Consider the following 17,360-nt stretch of genomic DNA (forward strand, 5'->3'; position numbering starts at 1 on the left):
CCGGTGCCGCTGTGGCGTCCTTGACGATGGCGTTGTCCTTTCTAGAATATCTCTACAATGACCTTCTGGTCCGTGCCGCATTTTGCAACAAGGGATTGAGAAAACTCATTTTATTGTATTCGTTCCTATCTGGTATATGTAGCAGATACTTTTATAAAATTCTAAGGATGCCACTAAATATGTTTGTACAAGGTACTATCGGAAATCGGATTGAAGGATTGTCGTCCATTTACTAATATATCAAGTTATAGATTGATATAGTGCTTAGAAGACATATAATTTGAGTTTTACCACATTTTGGTGATCGTTTGAAAAATAATAATAAAATCTTCTACTTGAGCTCGTACTGTTTTACGTACCTTGCACGAGATTTATCCGGCAACGAATCAAGAACGGCCGCATTGCTTTCTTCGGGGATGTTTTCTTTTCCATCATCATTCATTATTATCCATTAATTTAGACAAAACTTCGGATTAATCGAATAAATTAAAAATTTAAGGTTATGCAAAATCATCGAAATGAAACTGTCAACTGTCAACATTGAAGTTGTCTACTCCAGAACGTTCCGAAAGTGTTTTGCAGTACGAAACTGTCACTTCCATGGAACACTCAAAACGTACCTTTCGATATGTAAATGAATACAGAACGAACAACATTAAGATGGCTTCTTTGGTGTCTCATGTTTTTTATAGTTCTTAGGTAATTTCTCCATACTACAATATCGATTCTTTCTATTAGAATATAGAATATAGAACCCAGCGTACAACTAACTAAGTCCACTACGTCATTCATCAGTGCCTAGGCAATATTTTGTGAAATCCAAAACGTATTTTTCACTTTTATAATATTTTGTTTCTATTTGCATTTTGTATGATAAAAATTTCATACAAAAATTTCTATAGAAGTGGATTCTCCGACTTTAGAATCCCTTCTAGTCTGACTCACAGACATTGTAGATCCAGCAGAAATCGAATGTTTTAGATCTTGGCCACGTATTGAAGATCTTACATTTTTCATCTTCATCTCCAAACTTAAACTTTTACGTTCTATTTTCTAGCCGGTTTAGACGTTTATGTCTATAATAAATATATTTAAAAATTATTGTTTCGATTTACTGTTCTACAAGTGCAGAATAAATCTTATTCAGTAATAAGGGGGCATTGTTGACATTCAGGCGTCAGTCGGCGTTGTGCTATAGCTACGTAAACGTGTCCGACATTATTGATGCTCCCGCCAAGTGTGATTCGTTTTCAATAAGCTGAAGGCCTTAGTTCTGAAGGAATCTATAGGAAAATGAGTCGTGTATATGGGGAAAACTTCATGAGGGATGGTGTCGAATGTTTAAAGATGGCCGTAATGATGTACGCAAATGTGTCGTTTCAGATTACCTGGTTGAACGAGTTGACACCATTATTGCTTCGTCTACGGAATTTCCAGAAGATTCAAGGTTTGTTAGATTGGGTTGTCCTGACAAATGTCTCAATATCTTTCTGTAAACATCTTTGAAGATACGAGGTACTGAAGATTAGAATAAACACGAGAGAAAATGATACGAATTCATTGTGACAATGTGACGATTATCAAATTTTATGATGATGATTTTAATAAATTTAAATGCGAAATAATCGAAAACATCGAAAATCAAACGGTCTTCAACATTTTATAATATATTCTAAACATTACATGAGAAAATATGTTTTTTCAGTGTATTATTCCATACATTTCAACATTGTCAACGCGTAAAGCTGCATTTATATGATCTGTTTGAATCGCATAAGTTAAGTTCTGTCTTAATGATCCGTATGCAGCGCTGCAGTTGGTCGCAGTTAATATCAGAAGAACAAAAAAAAAAAGATTATAAAAGATTGAAACGTGGGCGTTGCCGTTGTGTGATAGGAGGTCAGGTGACCGGTGCATCTGGTTTTGCCGCATTATTTATTACTAAATCAGACATTCCTCTAACAACATTTGAAAATACCCAAGGTTAAGATCCAACAGTTTCGATGCAGTGTCCGCAAGTCGCAACTATTGGTGTAGTGTAGTGTAGTTTAGTTGAAATGATTCATTATTGAAAAATTTTCGGATACTTTATATATAGGTGATTATTTTTCATATTCGACTTGCGCAATAATTTGTTAGATATCTCGCATTATTTTCGAGATATCGATAATTATCGCAACCAAACGTTACTACGAGATTCGCTTCATAGAATTGATGACGATTAATATTTTCGTCTAAAATAAATATTTTATTGGAGAACGTAGTTGCGACACCCTCCATGACATAACGAGACAATTGACAGTTGACAATTGACAATTCTCGGTTAACTCAACTTTATCACATTTTGATAAATCAAAAGAAAGTACCGGACAATTACTTTTGATAATTAACCATCATTTGAATATTTTTTCTAAAAGAATTTTCTTTCGTTTAGTACCTTTTATGAAATAAGAAAAATATTTAGAAATCAATTGAAGGTTTCATCGAAAATTAAATGTAGAAATATACTGTTTCGATCTTTTTTTTTTAATAATTAACAATCCAGGTATCTCTATCGGTACTTTGAGCTAGTTATGTTTTCTGGAGGAAGGCTGCTAATCTGGCCCTTGAACCCTCTTCTTTTTCCCGGACTTGGTACCGGCAACGGTGCCACAAGGCTACTCAGTCCACCCAGAAACACTGCAGGCAAAATAAATAATATATAAGTCGAAGATAGATTGATAAAAATAAAAAATGGAGTAGAGATCGACTACGAAAGAGGTGAAGTGACAATTTAGAACCAAGAGAGATATCGAAGAAATAGCAGTCGTTGATTTATTATGAGATAAAAAAGAAGAAGTGATTCCAGTCGTTTACAAGTACCCGTATTGATTGACTCGGATCAATACAACCGTGAATGTTTACTAAGGCAGTTGCGTCAAAAAATAGAAAAAAAAACGCGTAGTAAAATCAGTTTCTCAAGGCCAAATCAGCACCAAACGAAAATTCGACATTTGATATTTATTTTTAATTAATTTCTTTGGTTGTAGGTCCGGTGACAGTTCCATTGGTATCAACGAATTCTTCACCTCCGATAGCGATGCCTGTTCAAGTTCCCCCGGGTCATATGGTGCAACAAATAGTTGACGAAAGTGGTACTTTACGACACGTCATATTATCACCGCAACATCCACCAAATATCTTACCGATGCCATCACACAATCCACAACATTACGTAAGTACCGCGTATTTTAAATTCAACTTTTTGATCCACAAGATAATGACATCGTCCAATTCCTTATGAGGTTTGTTCATAGAGTTGCAATTAAAGATAGAGTGTAAGTAGGGGGGGGGTAGAGAGAGAGAGAGAGAGAGAGAGAGAGAGAGAGAGAGAGAGAGTAAGAGCTACGGTTTACCATACTTAATCTAATCGCTCCTAATTGGTGCTCTTTCTCAGAGGAACTAGGATGTACTAAGAAGAGCGGTGACTAAGAGGGAGTTGTTAAACTTGATCAAGGTGCGAAAGGTTGGATACTTGGGTCACGTTTTTAGAGGAGAAAGATATATACAATACCCCAATTGATCATACAAGGAAAGACCGAAGGAAAGAGAAGCGTAGGTCGAAAACAAATATCACGGCTACGTAATATAAAACACTTATAAATAGATGTCTGACCATAAGATAATCTCCAACGCACTGTATGTGCCCGGCAGTAGAAGAAGAAGCTCTTTCTCTCTCTATAAGCACTTCTAGATCACTTAAACAAGCTTCCATAATTCTTTGCTTTCCTTTTTTCCACATAATGTATCTTCATTCTTTCCTCTTCTCATACCATTCCTTTCATGGCTTTTCCTAGGTGTTTGCCTTACTTATTCTTGGCATCTAACCTTGTCGCAACTATTCAACTGTCTTCTCCCTAAAACTGAAACACAGTTGATACTACAACAACCCTCATGATGACACTATTGGACGCACGTGTCGATAACCAAGTTATCGTCTTCAGAGACAAGACAAAGAAGACGATAACTTGGTTATCAAAACGCACGTCAGACAGTGTAATAGTGAGTGGAGGTGTAGTGATAATGTGTCAGTATAACTATTACCAAAGGTTCCAGAAATTCCAATTTAGTTGCAATATAACCATTAGAAGATCTGCTGAATGTAGGAAAAATCTACGAATATCAACAGAAGGGCGTGGAGGTTTTGTGGTACAGAAGACGAAACGTCTATCCTCGAAATGTGAACCTCCACAGCACTAGACCCCAAAATAGAACACGAAGATCTCTGGCAGCTACAGATTCCCCATATTCTGGACTCTCTAAAAGGATTAGAATCGACATATTAGCTATAAACACCGGGTTACCCAGTATCGCCGCAAGGGGGACACCATTGACAATATCTTCATACATTTATACAAGAATCATGTTTCTTTGTGCTCATTATAAACTTTTTCCCATTTATCACCTCTTCTTCAATGCTCATTCCTTTTTATATTCCTCTAAGTATATTTCTTTCTTTTCTATTTTTAACTGTATTAGCTTTTCTTTGATGCTTATTCTTCGCAGTACCTTCCATCCTTATCTGTCTGACTACTTCCTGACTCCGCGTCCTTTAATAACCACTCAGGTTCTAGGTTTATTATGAAGCTTTTCCAGTACTTCATCGAACATCTATATAGAAGGTAAATTCATCTTTTTCCTTTATTTCTTCTCCAAGTTGATCTCGCAATTTTTTTTTTGATCTGCGGTAACAAGTAGAAATCGTTGAGGATTGTACGGCAATTCGGTGTTTTGACTGTTCGAAAAACGTTTTCGATTAAACTGATGTGTGAAAGCTCGATTTGTTGTCTTCCGCGATTGGTAGCAACCCTCTTACATGAACAGGTGCTTTCTAAAGTACTGTACATTGGACCCGTTAGACTTTGCAACTAAGAACTTCTCAGAATCAACATTTCCTATAACTCCTCGATCAAATCCAGCCTCATTTATGTATCAAAGTCATGGAAATTTGATGGGCTTTCGACTAGATGAAAACTAGAGTTTTTTTTTTATCTTCTACGCACTTTGTTTTATTTGAAAAGTTTGCTGTATGAACTGAATTAGTTTCGTCGCCTTTTATAGATTGATAATGACAAAAATAAAGTTGGTTTAGGTGTTTAATTGCTGGTTATAACTCAAAATGAAGAGGATTGAATTGTTTAGACATTCAAAAACAATGAAAAAACGTTTGAATAATTCAAATTACATTATTAAATTAAATATAATATGTATAAACACAACAACACCACGAAAAAATTGTGTGAAAGCAATCACCTGATCAAAGGACACCTGTTGTGACCTTCATACTTGAAATGTCTGCGGATTATTTCTGTACAAAAAAAAACACCTGAATCCGAACTTCGTTAATGGATTAAACGAATTTGGATATTTTTCTGCAGATTCAACAATTCCAAGGTCGCATCGTTAATTTTTATTTTTTGTTTTATCAACAATTTAAAAAAGCAAACGTGTTATATGGGGTTACGATAAACTAATCCATATATATTTAATATTCATAAAACGCACGACGTTAATGTTTGAAATAAAAAAAATTGAAAACACGTCAATCAGTTTATCTTATCCGCGTCATTTGACGTACATTACCAATCAAAAGTTTGCGTTCACCCTATAGTAATCGTGATACAAAAAAAATAAAAATTACACGATCGATTTGGATATTTGAAATACGGCAACATTGATGTGAATTTGTCAAATCTGACATTGACATTATGAAATTTGACATTTGCAATAATAAACGTCAGAACGTGTTGTAATACGAGTGACATTTGAGTTGTCAACGGATAATTGAAATAAAATTATTCCCGAACGAATTAAATCGCGAGATGAAAAATAAATTGCAAGGTCAACGTTTTTCTAACCTTAAAAAGCAGTTGATGCGTTCAAATCACTTGTTTTGGAGATAATCAATCGGATTGGGAATAAATATTTTGACAATTGGTTCAAAAACATCCAAATATGTACGGATCCTAATGGAGAATATTTTGAAGACACACCCAATTAAAAATATTTGTCAATAGACAAATAATCGTTTTTCAGGATATTTAAAAGATGTTAAGTGGAAATAGGACACTCCTTTCTGACTTCTTATGTATTCCTGTTGTGGTATTTCTTTTTTAGCTGAAAACTATATAAATTTCATTGAATAATCTTCCAGTTGCTCCAGTTCTCTCGCTAATATCTTGTGCCAATCTTCCATCTTGTGCCGAGGTATTTGAAATTTTTCACAAGGCGGGCTCGGCAAAGATGGATGGAGACGCCTGGCATAAAGCAAGCGAAGGCCCATATCCATGGACCACGTTGGTATCTCACCATACAACTGCTCCAGCTAAATAGGCGCGAAATCAGACTAGTAACCGGACACTCTAAGATTCCACCTTCACACCATGGGCATCACGGATGATCCTTGGTGCATGGAGGAGGATGAAACTGCAGACCACGTTATCTACGAATGCCCTGTACTCGCAACGGCGCGGTTTAAACACCTGAGGAAGCCCAACAACCAGCCTAACGACATGATCGGCTTCTCAAAGGACATCGGCCTTTGGTAACGTCAAGTGGGGCACTATCTGAAGACCTATGTGGTCAATGGCTTCAACAGTTGACAACACTTGTGAACTATATATATACAGGGAAGGTTTTAGTTTTAGACCGACGAGACTAGACAAAAATTAATTATTTTAGTCATTATAGAAAACTTGGAGAAAAAAATTCGTCATCGTCATCGATCTTATTCATTATAGGTGAAGTATTACTACAATTTGGGTTAATTTTAAATGAAATTCTACATATTCCACCATTTTTTCTCTATGGAGTTCAGGTGGTTGCGTATCCTAACCCTGAAACAGATTTTTTTAAACGTAATATTCATTAAGTTGTGTGATAGATTCTAGATGTTTAATAATTATCCAACTATCGACGATATGAAAACCGCAAACCTCAATAACCTATCAATGACTGTGTTCAAGAGAAATAATACTAGACAGCCATTTAAGAAGGATAAATAAGTTTAAAATTCCAAGAAACCTTCACCAGGTTAGTTTCCGATGATGATCGAGTTAACTCGACGGATAATTTCCGAAAAATCCTTATTAGTTCGATAAATTTTATCTACGACTGTGAGGTTACATTATTGACGTCACTATTGAGCATTTATTTTATGACATTAAATTTTGAGGTTACATTATTCTTTGCTACTTCCAGTGATGTAACCTCTGATACCTCATACTACATCAGTTGGTCATTTTTTACACTCCTCGTGTGTTTCTTGGACTCAATACTAAATCGATCAAATTATCAGATCAAGTCTGTTATTTGTTGAAGTTCAGATACTGATCCTAGTCCCAGCGAATCAGCCTCGTCGATCGGGCACCGGGAACGATTTGAATATCGTTTTACCGTTAGATTTCCTTCCGTTAAACGTGAACCACCGTGTATATAGAATAAGTTGTTGTCGAAGGAAGATTACAATTAAAAGAGTTGTTTAATAAACTACAATTAACCTCTCTTCCCCCCCCCCTCCCTCCCCCTTAACCGGTTCGTTTTGTGCAATTTCTTCCGACTAAGAGGAGACGTCGAAGAGAAAGTTATAATTATTGGAAAATTACTAGGAAACGTTAGTTACATTGTAGGAAATGAATATGTATCGACTTTCATTAAAACCATCCTATCCGGAATTAACTAGCTCATACTGGTATTACTTTACACCGATCTAAACAGACACAAAATCGAAAATAGACTGAGATACAGCACGCGTCAACTAATTAGTTGCTCGGATCCTCAAAATTCGTACAAATTCAGGATTATAAGTAGTAGGAAGAGAAAATTTTGAACGTGCTTAACTATTTTGAAATGAACTGTACCCACTTTCTGAATGTAAATTGTCCCTTTTATAATTTCTAAGATAAAAGTGAATGAATTAATGATAATTCCAGAAGGGCGACACTTGCTTATCACAAACTATGAATTGAACTTTAAAATTTTGGCTTGTCGTGTTGAAATGTTTGTGTTCCGTTAGGGCGGTCAATAAGTTCTTGAACCGATATGGCAAATAGCAAAAATCTTCGTGCCCAGCTCAGTGACAAGTCTCAATAAGCTCAATATCCAAAGTTTCAACGTGCTATTTCGATCGATTCTATCATAGTAGAACTCGAACGACTAATCAGTCAAATTCTTTTGAAAAATGTTTCAAATTGAGTTTAGCGACATGTCGACGAAAGAAGACAGAATATGGAGGCGGTTTATGGTGACTCGTGGTCATCGTTTTCAACAATTGAAAATTGGTTTAAGTAGTTTCTCTGGAGAGACGATAATCATCAGAAGATTACGTGCGGGAAGCTCTGGGACTAGTCCAAAAAACATTAAACGATTGGAAGAAGTTGTTCAGGAGTCTAAAGATAAAAGAAAAAATCGTAAGGATCCTTTATGAGCATTTAAATATGACTTTTTTTTGGCTCAGAGGTGGGGTGAAAGCTAATGCCTTCCTCACAACGGGCGGGTGCAAATGCTGTGAGTTTGTGTGGGACTCTCACCCACTAAACCACCCTCCTTAATCCTTGGGAGTGTCGTACGCCGGGAGGACAACAAATTGTCATTTCATCGGCGTCCAACACTTACTCCTTTGGATTTTTTTGAGCTGTTTCTTAGCTTCACTCCTCTCCACCAGTCCGTCAAGACGGCACGAGAAGAGAGGAAGTTACTGAGTCACTCCACCAACTTCAAGGTCTTACAGCTCCCAGGAGTGGATTTAAATATGACTTGAATTATTGCAAGGTCGGTGCCTCGAAGCAACGTCGGATAGAATGTTATGGTCACCAAGACTGACCCATAATAAAAAAAATTATGGCTGCCGATGGACGAAAATACTCGAACCACGCCGTATGTGACCGAACAACCGAAGCTTGAGTCCCCAAATGAATGGCCAAGACTGGGTTAACCAGGATTGGTCCAACCTTGGTCCAAGCCTGGGTTGTCAACGAATGGCCGAGGCTGGAATATCCAGGCTTGGCCCAAGCTTGAGTAATCATTGGTATGGCCAAGGCTGGGTCAATCAACCTTGGCCAAAGCCTGGGTGGCCAATGAAAGGCCAAGGCTGGGTATCCCAGGTACGCCGAAGCTAGGCTTCCCAGGACTGTCCCTTTGTTAACTCTGGGGTTTCCTGTATGGGTAGCGATCTTCTCGTGGTCGTTCTTCAATATATATTTGTCCTGGAAATTCTGTAACTGCCGAAATATATGAAAAAGAGTGTGTTAGATCTAGATTAATGCAGATCATAAAGAAAAAGCATCCTGAAGGAAATTTTGTGTTTTGGTCAGATATGGCAATTGCTCATTATGCAAAGGACCTTTATCAGAATTATTGAAAGGTCTAAGAATGTTACTAATGTGCCTCAACTGAGCCCAATTAAGCGTTTTTGGTGAAATTTGGAACTAAGTCTATTCTGGAGGTCGGGAAACAACTACACATGAGAAATCAGAAAAGAGAGTATTGAAAAAAACGCCAGATTCAGTATTTTATGATTCAATCCAACATTTGAAAACAAATATTAGGAAAGCGATCCGACTGGTTAGGTTCCAAGATGCAATTTTCTCAAAATTTGTGGAATTTACTTGGTTCCGGACTTGTCAAATTGCAATCTCAAAACACTATTAACAATTTTATGTATTAAACTATCGTCGGACTGGAACAAACCAATCCGGCCCTTAACAATCTCAAACTTAATCGTGAATTTTGCGTCCCCTCAAATCATGCCGTTCTAAGCGTGGACCTCGCGTGCCTAGGCGTGAATCCATCACATGCAGTTTGTATGGATTTTTCGTCTTCACACCCTATTACAAATGTTTGTGATTCGGTATTTCACTCAAGGTGGGGAAAGTGAGATTTTGTCAGCGCGATAGTTTCGACGAGAAGTATTTCGTTTTCAATGCAAACGATAAATTATAACAAAATTGAAGGGGAGTGAGTTTATAGTGAAAATTAGCTACCCTAACAAAAATTTTCCTTTCTAATTATCCATCCGCAACGTGCAGTCGAGCGGTGAATATGAAAAGTCAGTCTCTATCTATACTTATTATTATAATTACTTACAACAAAGAACAATAGCCTAGAGAAAAATGTACTTTCTCTTTTTGTGCTGTAAAGGTTACTGCAAATTCGATATCTCGAATGGGTTACCTTCACATTTAGCCGGATGTAGATAGATATATACGCGTATACCTGTCTGCTTCTCTCTAATAAAAATTGTGGGAATTGAAATATTTAATTACGTTGTAGCGTTTATTAATATACGAGTCCTTTTTGGGTTTAAAAACGCTAATAAATTTCAGAAAATTAATTGAATTTTGTATTTATATTATTCTTAAAATTAATCAATTAACAAATTCTCAATTCTTCGATATAAACTCGATTTTGTTAACAAAGAAAACATGTAGTCTTTGTCCTCAAAATAGGCGTTTGCTAATGCGCCGCAATTCGAACTTTGAGGTTAGGAAAAAATTGTTTTAACCATGGTTGATCACCGAAGTGTGAAAAAGTGAATTCTCCTGTTGGACAAACATACTCTTTTACTTCAAACGCGCTTCTACGAGGGAGTACCCAAAAATAACTCATCTTTAGAGATTGGTGCAAGCTCCTGTCTCGTTCTTTTCTTGATGTCTTCGATGTTTTCAAATCGCCGTCCTTTCACGCCCCACGGAGCCAGGTCAGGCGAGTAAGTTGCGTGGGGCAGTTATTTTTAAACAAAAACTGGCTAACAGTGATGGCTGCGTGTGCAGATGCGTTTCATGGTGGAAGAATCAGTCAACTGTTTGATGAACCGAGCTCCAATATATTCCACTGATTTCAGACAGTTAATCAATTGTCTGTGTCATCGATTCGGACATTTGATGGACGTCCAGAGCGTGGTTTGTCATCAGTCGCCATTTTTAAATCGATACACTTGAGTTTCCTTCATAGCATCATCTTTGTAAGCAGTTTTTACCATCAAAACAGTTTCAGCAGTGATTTTACCGAAAAGAAAACAGTATTTCACGGCAGTAGTGAAACAGCACTAGCAAAAACGGTCACTAGTGACGAACACAACGTGGCAGGTCAACGGCCCGCGCGGCACTGAACTGGCGACGAGTTGCTCTAGCGGCAGAAATCAGTACTACAAAAGCTCCACCAATGGCAATGCTATTTCGGTTACTTTTGGATACCTCCTCGTATTAATGGCAATGTTTCCCTTTACCTTATTATGCAATGATCTCCTTTTAAGGACGATAGCCATCATTTTTTCGACCGATCAAACCGTCTGATTGATTTCCTAAAAGAATTCGAGTGTTTCCGAATTTTTGAGTTTTGAGAATAGAAAAAAATCACGAGAAACCAAATCTGGCGAGTAAGATGTCTTAAAAATGATTATCGTTTCGTGTTTGGACAAAAAATAATGCTGGAATGTGGTGAAAAAGCCGGAAATTTATTTTCCAAGCCTCAAAATAGCCGAGTAGTACTATTTAATGGTATTTTGGCTCCTGGAACGATAATAGGATGAAACCTATTATGAAAGGAAGGTAATATGATAAAAATGAAAGGAAAAATAATTTACAGGCGATCTGAGGTCGAGAAGGGAAAGAGGTTTAGTTTTTAAGGGTAAAAAACGGTTTGTCTCGATTTCCGACAAAACTATGGGTCCTATGGAAAAAAGTCAAATAGCAAAGTTGTAGGTAATAAAAAGATCTACAACTTTTGTATTCTCACTTTTTTTATATAACCTCAAAATTTATGTGGAAAATTAAAAAAATCTAGTTTTCGATATTTTATTTTTATTTTTCACAAAAAACATTTTTTCCACGAAATTTTGTGTGAAATTGAATTTTTACGTCCCATTTATTTGGTTTCAAATTTATTTTTCACGTTATTTTTGATAAAAGCACCCTAATTTTCGAACTAAAATTCTCCCCTCGAAATATCGATTTTTTTTTAAGTTATTGAGACTTTGGTTCGTCGGAATACCTATTTCCTATTTTCCTATGTGACTTTTTTCCATAAGACCTATAGTTTTACGAAATAAATAAATTTTTAACTTTAAAAACCCGCCCCCTTTTCCTTCCCGACCTCAGATCGCCCGTAAATTAATTTTCCTTTTTGATCTGGTCTAATTTTTGGCCAGTGGACATATTAAATTCATAAACCAACGTCCCATTGCTAGTAAAAAGGTCTAAGAAGTGAAAATTGATTATTTGGCTGTTTGTAATAAAATTTGACATTTTAATCTACCCTGTATATTAACTGGAATTTGAATTTTTATCACTTCTGTTGTCTCGATTGACAATCATTTATTGGTACTAATCGTAAACGCAGAGCCACAACAAGTCATTTTAATAATATGTTACTCGAGTTCAAATGTCGAATTTAAATGAATATAGAGCATGAGTCAAGTGAGGAGGCGGTCAAATTCTTCGCGTCCAGTGACGCACTACGTAAATATTCGTCGAAGGATTAGATTCTATTGAAATATCAAATATCCTGACGACGATCGTATGACTTTTATTATTAGTTTTATTCGCGGTACATAGTGCTAATAAAACACGTTCAGGATTTGAAATTTTGTGTTCTGGATACGTCCAAGGTATCCCCCGATTTCGATAATTATTGTGCGTGTTTATCCTATTTGGCATTTTTGTGATCTTGATTCTACTCTCGGGGAGACTGCTTCTTCGTTATCGACAGTACCAGCACCGCGGTGATGAGGTGACGAATCCAGAAATGTTGAAGAAAATCTACATGAAAGTGCCCGAGCTAGGCATTCCAAAAAGTCCAGTACGTCGCATATTAACTCAAAAATTTGGACATGAAGAAGATGGGTACATATAATACTCCATCGAGCAAAAACGGTCGAAAGTGTTGTTAGTTCATTTCGCCAGATTTAGCGCCCTCTAATTATTCTTATTGACGATTTTTATCATAAAAAAACTTATTGAACAACTCTGGGGAAAATGTATGGAGCTAAAAAGAGATAACGTTGACAAATTTTTGAAAATTCTCGCGTTTTCTTTGTTGGGTCGGGTACTTCTCGGACCATCCTCGTATTCAGATTCGGAATAGATAGTTACTAATTTGAAAAATTTGATTCGCCCTTGAACTTAATCTTCTAAACAGTAATTTTATTAGAAATTCTTAAAATTCTACATAACAAATCGAGTGCCTTACTTCAGCTTCACATTATTGGGACGTTGTCATTACCATTTAAATGAAATGGAAGACAAAGATAAACGGAGAAGAAAACGAGACGAACGATAAGCGCATTAGTTCAGAAGGATTTCGCCAACATTGGCTTGTGGCCTCTCCGCGACCCCATCGCATCTTCAAATTCCTTTTTAAGTGCCATTTGAATGATGATGTCGATTATGGTGCTAATCCTCCAATCGATGTCGTCTAATTACGCCAAGTGCTCTGAATAATATACAGAGGGATCGATTAATGTCGAAAAGCATTCGTTAATTCGTGTTAAAAATATACGGGAGTTGTATGGAAACTCACAGACTTCGACAAGAAGATGTTAAGTACTAGATGTTAACCAAATTTCGGTAGCACGTAGTCTCGTTCAACAATGACTTGTTTTATCAATATGACACTCATCTGAACATTTTCTACCTTATAAAAAGAACAAGTTCGTTGTAAATCAGTCCAAAGTTATATCTGTCATTCTCTTATTCAACATTAATTTCCTTGGAACATTTTCTTAGTTCTAAAAAGATTAAATAGTCGCCGAGAGATAGATGTGGAGAATATGGTGGGTACTAAAACAGTTCGATGTTAAATCTGGTATTAGACTAGGTGCGTTGTCTTGGTGAAACTAAATTTCGCGCAGTCAATTAAAACATAGTAGTTTAGAGAGTGCGATTGTAATTTTTTCTTGTACGCAAGACAAAAAGACACAGTTGGTCGAAGGAACATGGAGCTCGAAACCCAAAACGATAAAATCTTTTATGCGATGTATCATAAGCTGTGCAGCTTTCATATGGTGGCCAAAATAGGTAAAAAACAACCCTTAGCTGCTTGCAATAACAGACGCGCCTCGATCATGTCTCACGGTAGTACTACAAGTTATTTTAGACTTTGAAAACCTTTATAAAATGTTACTAATCAAACATAAAGAAACATAAAATGAAATCTGTCGATCTAACTGGGCATCTAAACATTCTAAACGACTGTAAGGTGTCTATAGATAGGATCATGGTTGCCATATCACCTTCTAATAAATACAAATAGCAAAAAACCCATAAGAAACGAGATATTTACAAAAATTTTTCTTAAAACTTTCGTGAATAGTTATACTTTTTGATAAAGTTGTTCAGTATTGAGTAACAGCTTGTGGTTCCCCAAGAAACTGCTCTTAGTTGAAACTCCAAAAACCTAATAAAAAAGTTTCGCGCGCGCGCGTTATGAGGTTTTTCCGATGAGTTTTCCGGCATTTTCGATCACTTCCTTCGAGGGTTTTCCGGTCTGTAAAACTTCTTACACTATTACAACCCTCTTATTTGAGGCTTTTTTTTTAATTTCGGCTAGTTTAAACAGATATTTTGAATGGCAACATCAAAAATAATTTTCCATTAAGATTAATACGAAAAATTGTCATTTCTAATTGTTTTCAGAAGTTTTCCGGTCTACAAAACTTCTTGTCCTTTCACACATCTTTTAGTTGAGAGTCCAAAAACCTAAAAAAGTTTGGCGCGCGCACGTTATGAGGTTTTTCAGCCAATTTTTTCGTTCGGGTAAACCGGCTGGCATTTTCATATCCGACCTGTGCTGTGGCGCCACTTTACAAGCTTATCGATCCTGTTTTTTGTAGCCAGCTCCCCGTCTATAATAACTGGACTAAGGAGTTTCTGCAAGGAACCAAACGAAACCTTCTTCGTGATTGCGAAGCTATCCAAAACTCCACAACTTACTTTTGGACACCAGAGAGTTAGTTCACTTTCCAAAATCATCGATATTATTGTAATAATGATTCTCTAATGGAACCTGGTCAAGATCATAATAAAAAAGTGGGAAAACACTTAAAGATGCGTTTTCACGCGACAAATTTTTTTGTATTCTTCCAATCAGCCGTAGTAAGACCTCTAATGTCCATTTGTGTCAAAATACAGTTCAATGCATTCCCCCTGGTATCTTCTTTTTTATATCTTCTTCCCTGATACCAAAAGCAATCATATTTGCAATAAAATTGTTCAACTCGATTGTGAAAATCCACACGCTTCAAACAGGTTTCAACTTGTTATCGATTTGCGTGACTATTGAACGACAAAGTTTGACTGAATCGATCACTAAAAAATTGATCAAATATAATACGGAATACGAACGTTCCCACGACTATTCCGATACAACAAGATTCGCCTCGTGGGAACGCGCCTTAACGGTAACAATTTAAGGTTGAATATAATGATTAGTTTGTAGGTTTCGGAAAAAATTTCTGCATCCTTACTCGATTCGAATGGCTGTTAAGTTAATTAACGTATAATATATGAGATGAAATAATATATTTTATCATTTCCTCCGTTTTACACATTCGAAACGATTTCGAAATTTATCTGTTTTTGTTCTAATTAAAGCGTAATTTATCTCTATTGCTACGCAGTTTTTACCAAAACCGCCTCCACTGTGCGAGGCACCGAAAATAATATGAATGGGCAGTCTCGTAATGGATTTTGTGAATGAAATACGCAGTATAAGAAACACCCCCCTCTTTTCCCTTCCTCGCAGACCTTCAAGAAGCGTCAGTCAGATAAATGTTGTAGTTCGTACATGCCGGATACAATTTCACATAATAACATTTCATGATTAGAGCATTTCCGGAGGTGCTTATCTAAATGTATTATTAAACACGAACCATTTTTAACCCAGGATCGGCGCCAGGTGGATTTTATAACGTTTTCGGTTCGACGATGATGCCAAACGTTTTTAACCCGAAATTGACATGCCGAAGAGTGTCATTTTCATCTACCGTCGATTTTTTACCCTTCAATTTCATCTACGAAGACGAAAATGAAAAAAAATCGACTCGGGTGATTCCCCTGGCAATAAATTGAACATGAAATGTTGATGATATTAGCTTCAAAAAAATCTAAAAATTCCCTTTTTCGTGTATTAGATTCCGTTTCGAGAATTTTTCAAATCTTTATAATTGAATTTATGTTTTTTTGATATTCCCTGGTACGTCAATACAGTTTTATAATTATTGATGACCTCTTAATCTATATTATAAATACTGCGATGTCTGCCCAATTAGTATAAGGCACTTGATATACAATATCACTTCTTTTGTATTTTGGTGTTTTGGATTTTAATTTAGTGAAATTTTTGGACAATGTTTGTGACTTATACTAATATCGTATTTATTGGAACAATTCGATAATTTGTTGGAAAGTTTTTTATACATATGGTAAAGAAAAATGCTTTTAATTTGGTGTTTAGTTTTTGTCTTGTTTCTTAATTGATTATAGTATCTGTTTATCTTCTTTTTTCAATAAGTTGTTTATTTTCTTTCAATGGAGTTTTAGTTTTTTGAATAGCTAATTTCAGGGTCTTATAGTTGGCTAAATCTATCAGCTACCTATTGCTCCTTTATTTTTTGTTAAAGGTCGGTTATTTTTGCTTCTATCCATCCTCTTTTTTTTGTTTTTATTTATTTTTGCTTCCCCAACTCTCTTCACTTGTCTTGACTCCTCCATTATTTGTTAATGACCCCACCAACTCAACTGTCTTTGTTCAATCAATTCCCTAAGTGACGTAATTTCCAGATTTTTTCGTATTTGCTTATTTGTTGCATTTTTTGTAAACTAGCCAGAGTCCAAGTTTCTAACCAGTTTTGTAGTTTTTGAGACTGTTTTTTTATGTTATAATGTGTGTTTATTATTAATATTACGACTATATAATAAATTGTCAACCCCCTAAATCCGTTCCTGTCAAATAGTTAACCATTATGGCGACAAGCGAACGTCTGATAACAAAAGATAACGCATAGTTGTTGTCTGTAAGGCTTTTTCAATTTGACAAGAAAATTATTATTGCAAACGTCCATTTTCATTTTAGTTTCTCGGGCCGGATGTGTCTCAACCTTGAATATTTTTCAGTTTTTTCTAAAATTTAATTGTACACTGTTACAAATTGTTTATAGGATTGTGAGGTACTTGAAAATGTAAAATTACTATACAACAATTCACTTCAATACATATTTATATTTGATTATACTTAAATAACATTAGAATTGGATTTATTTCGTTTTTTTTTATATAATTATAAAGTTTGTTTTACTTCCGGGTGTAATGGGCCCTTCTCGCCCCCCA

The 17,360-nt window shown here is 36.0% G+C and overlaps 1 protein-coding gene across 2 annotated transcripts in view; it reads left to right on the forward strand.

The window, feature by feature from the left end:
• The window catches only part of LOC130897753 (fibronectin type-III domain-containing protein 3A), a 116,530-nt gene that overhangs the window by 72,227 nt on the left and 26,943 nt on the right, over positions 1–17,360 (forward strand). For both annotated transcript variants that reach the window (XM_057806636.1, XM_057806637.1), the window contains one exon: positions 3,030–3,214. In XM_057806636.1, the coding sequence (XP_057662619.1) occupies positions 3,030–3,214 (185 nt within the window). The remainder of the gene's footprint in view (positions 1–3,029; positions 3,215–17,360) is intronic.

Source organism: Diorhabda carinulata, chromosome 9 (assembly GCF_026250575.1).
Source record: "Diorhabda carinulata isolate Delta chromosome 9, icDioCari1.1, whole genome shotgun sequence".
In the NCBI taxonomy this organism is placed as follows: domain Eukaryota; kingdom Metazoa; phylum Arthropoda; class Insecta; order Coleoptera; family Chrysomelidae; genus Diorhabda; species Diorhabda carinulata.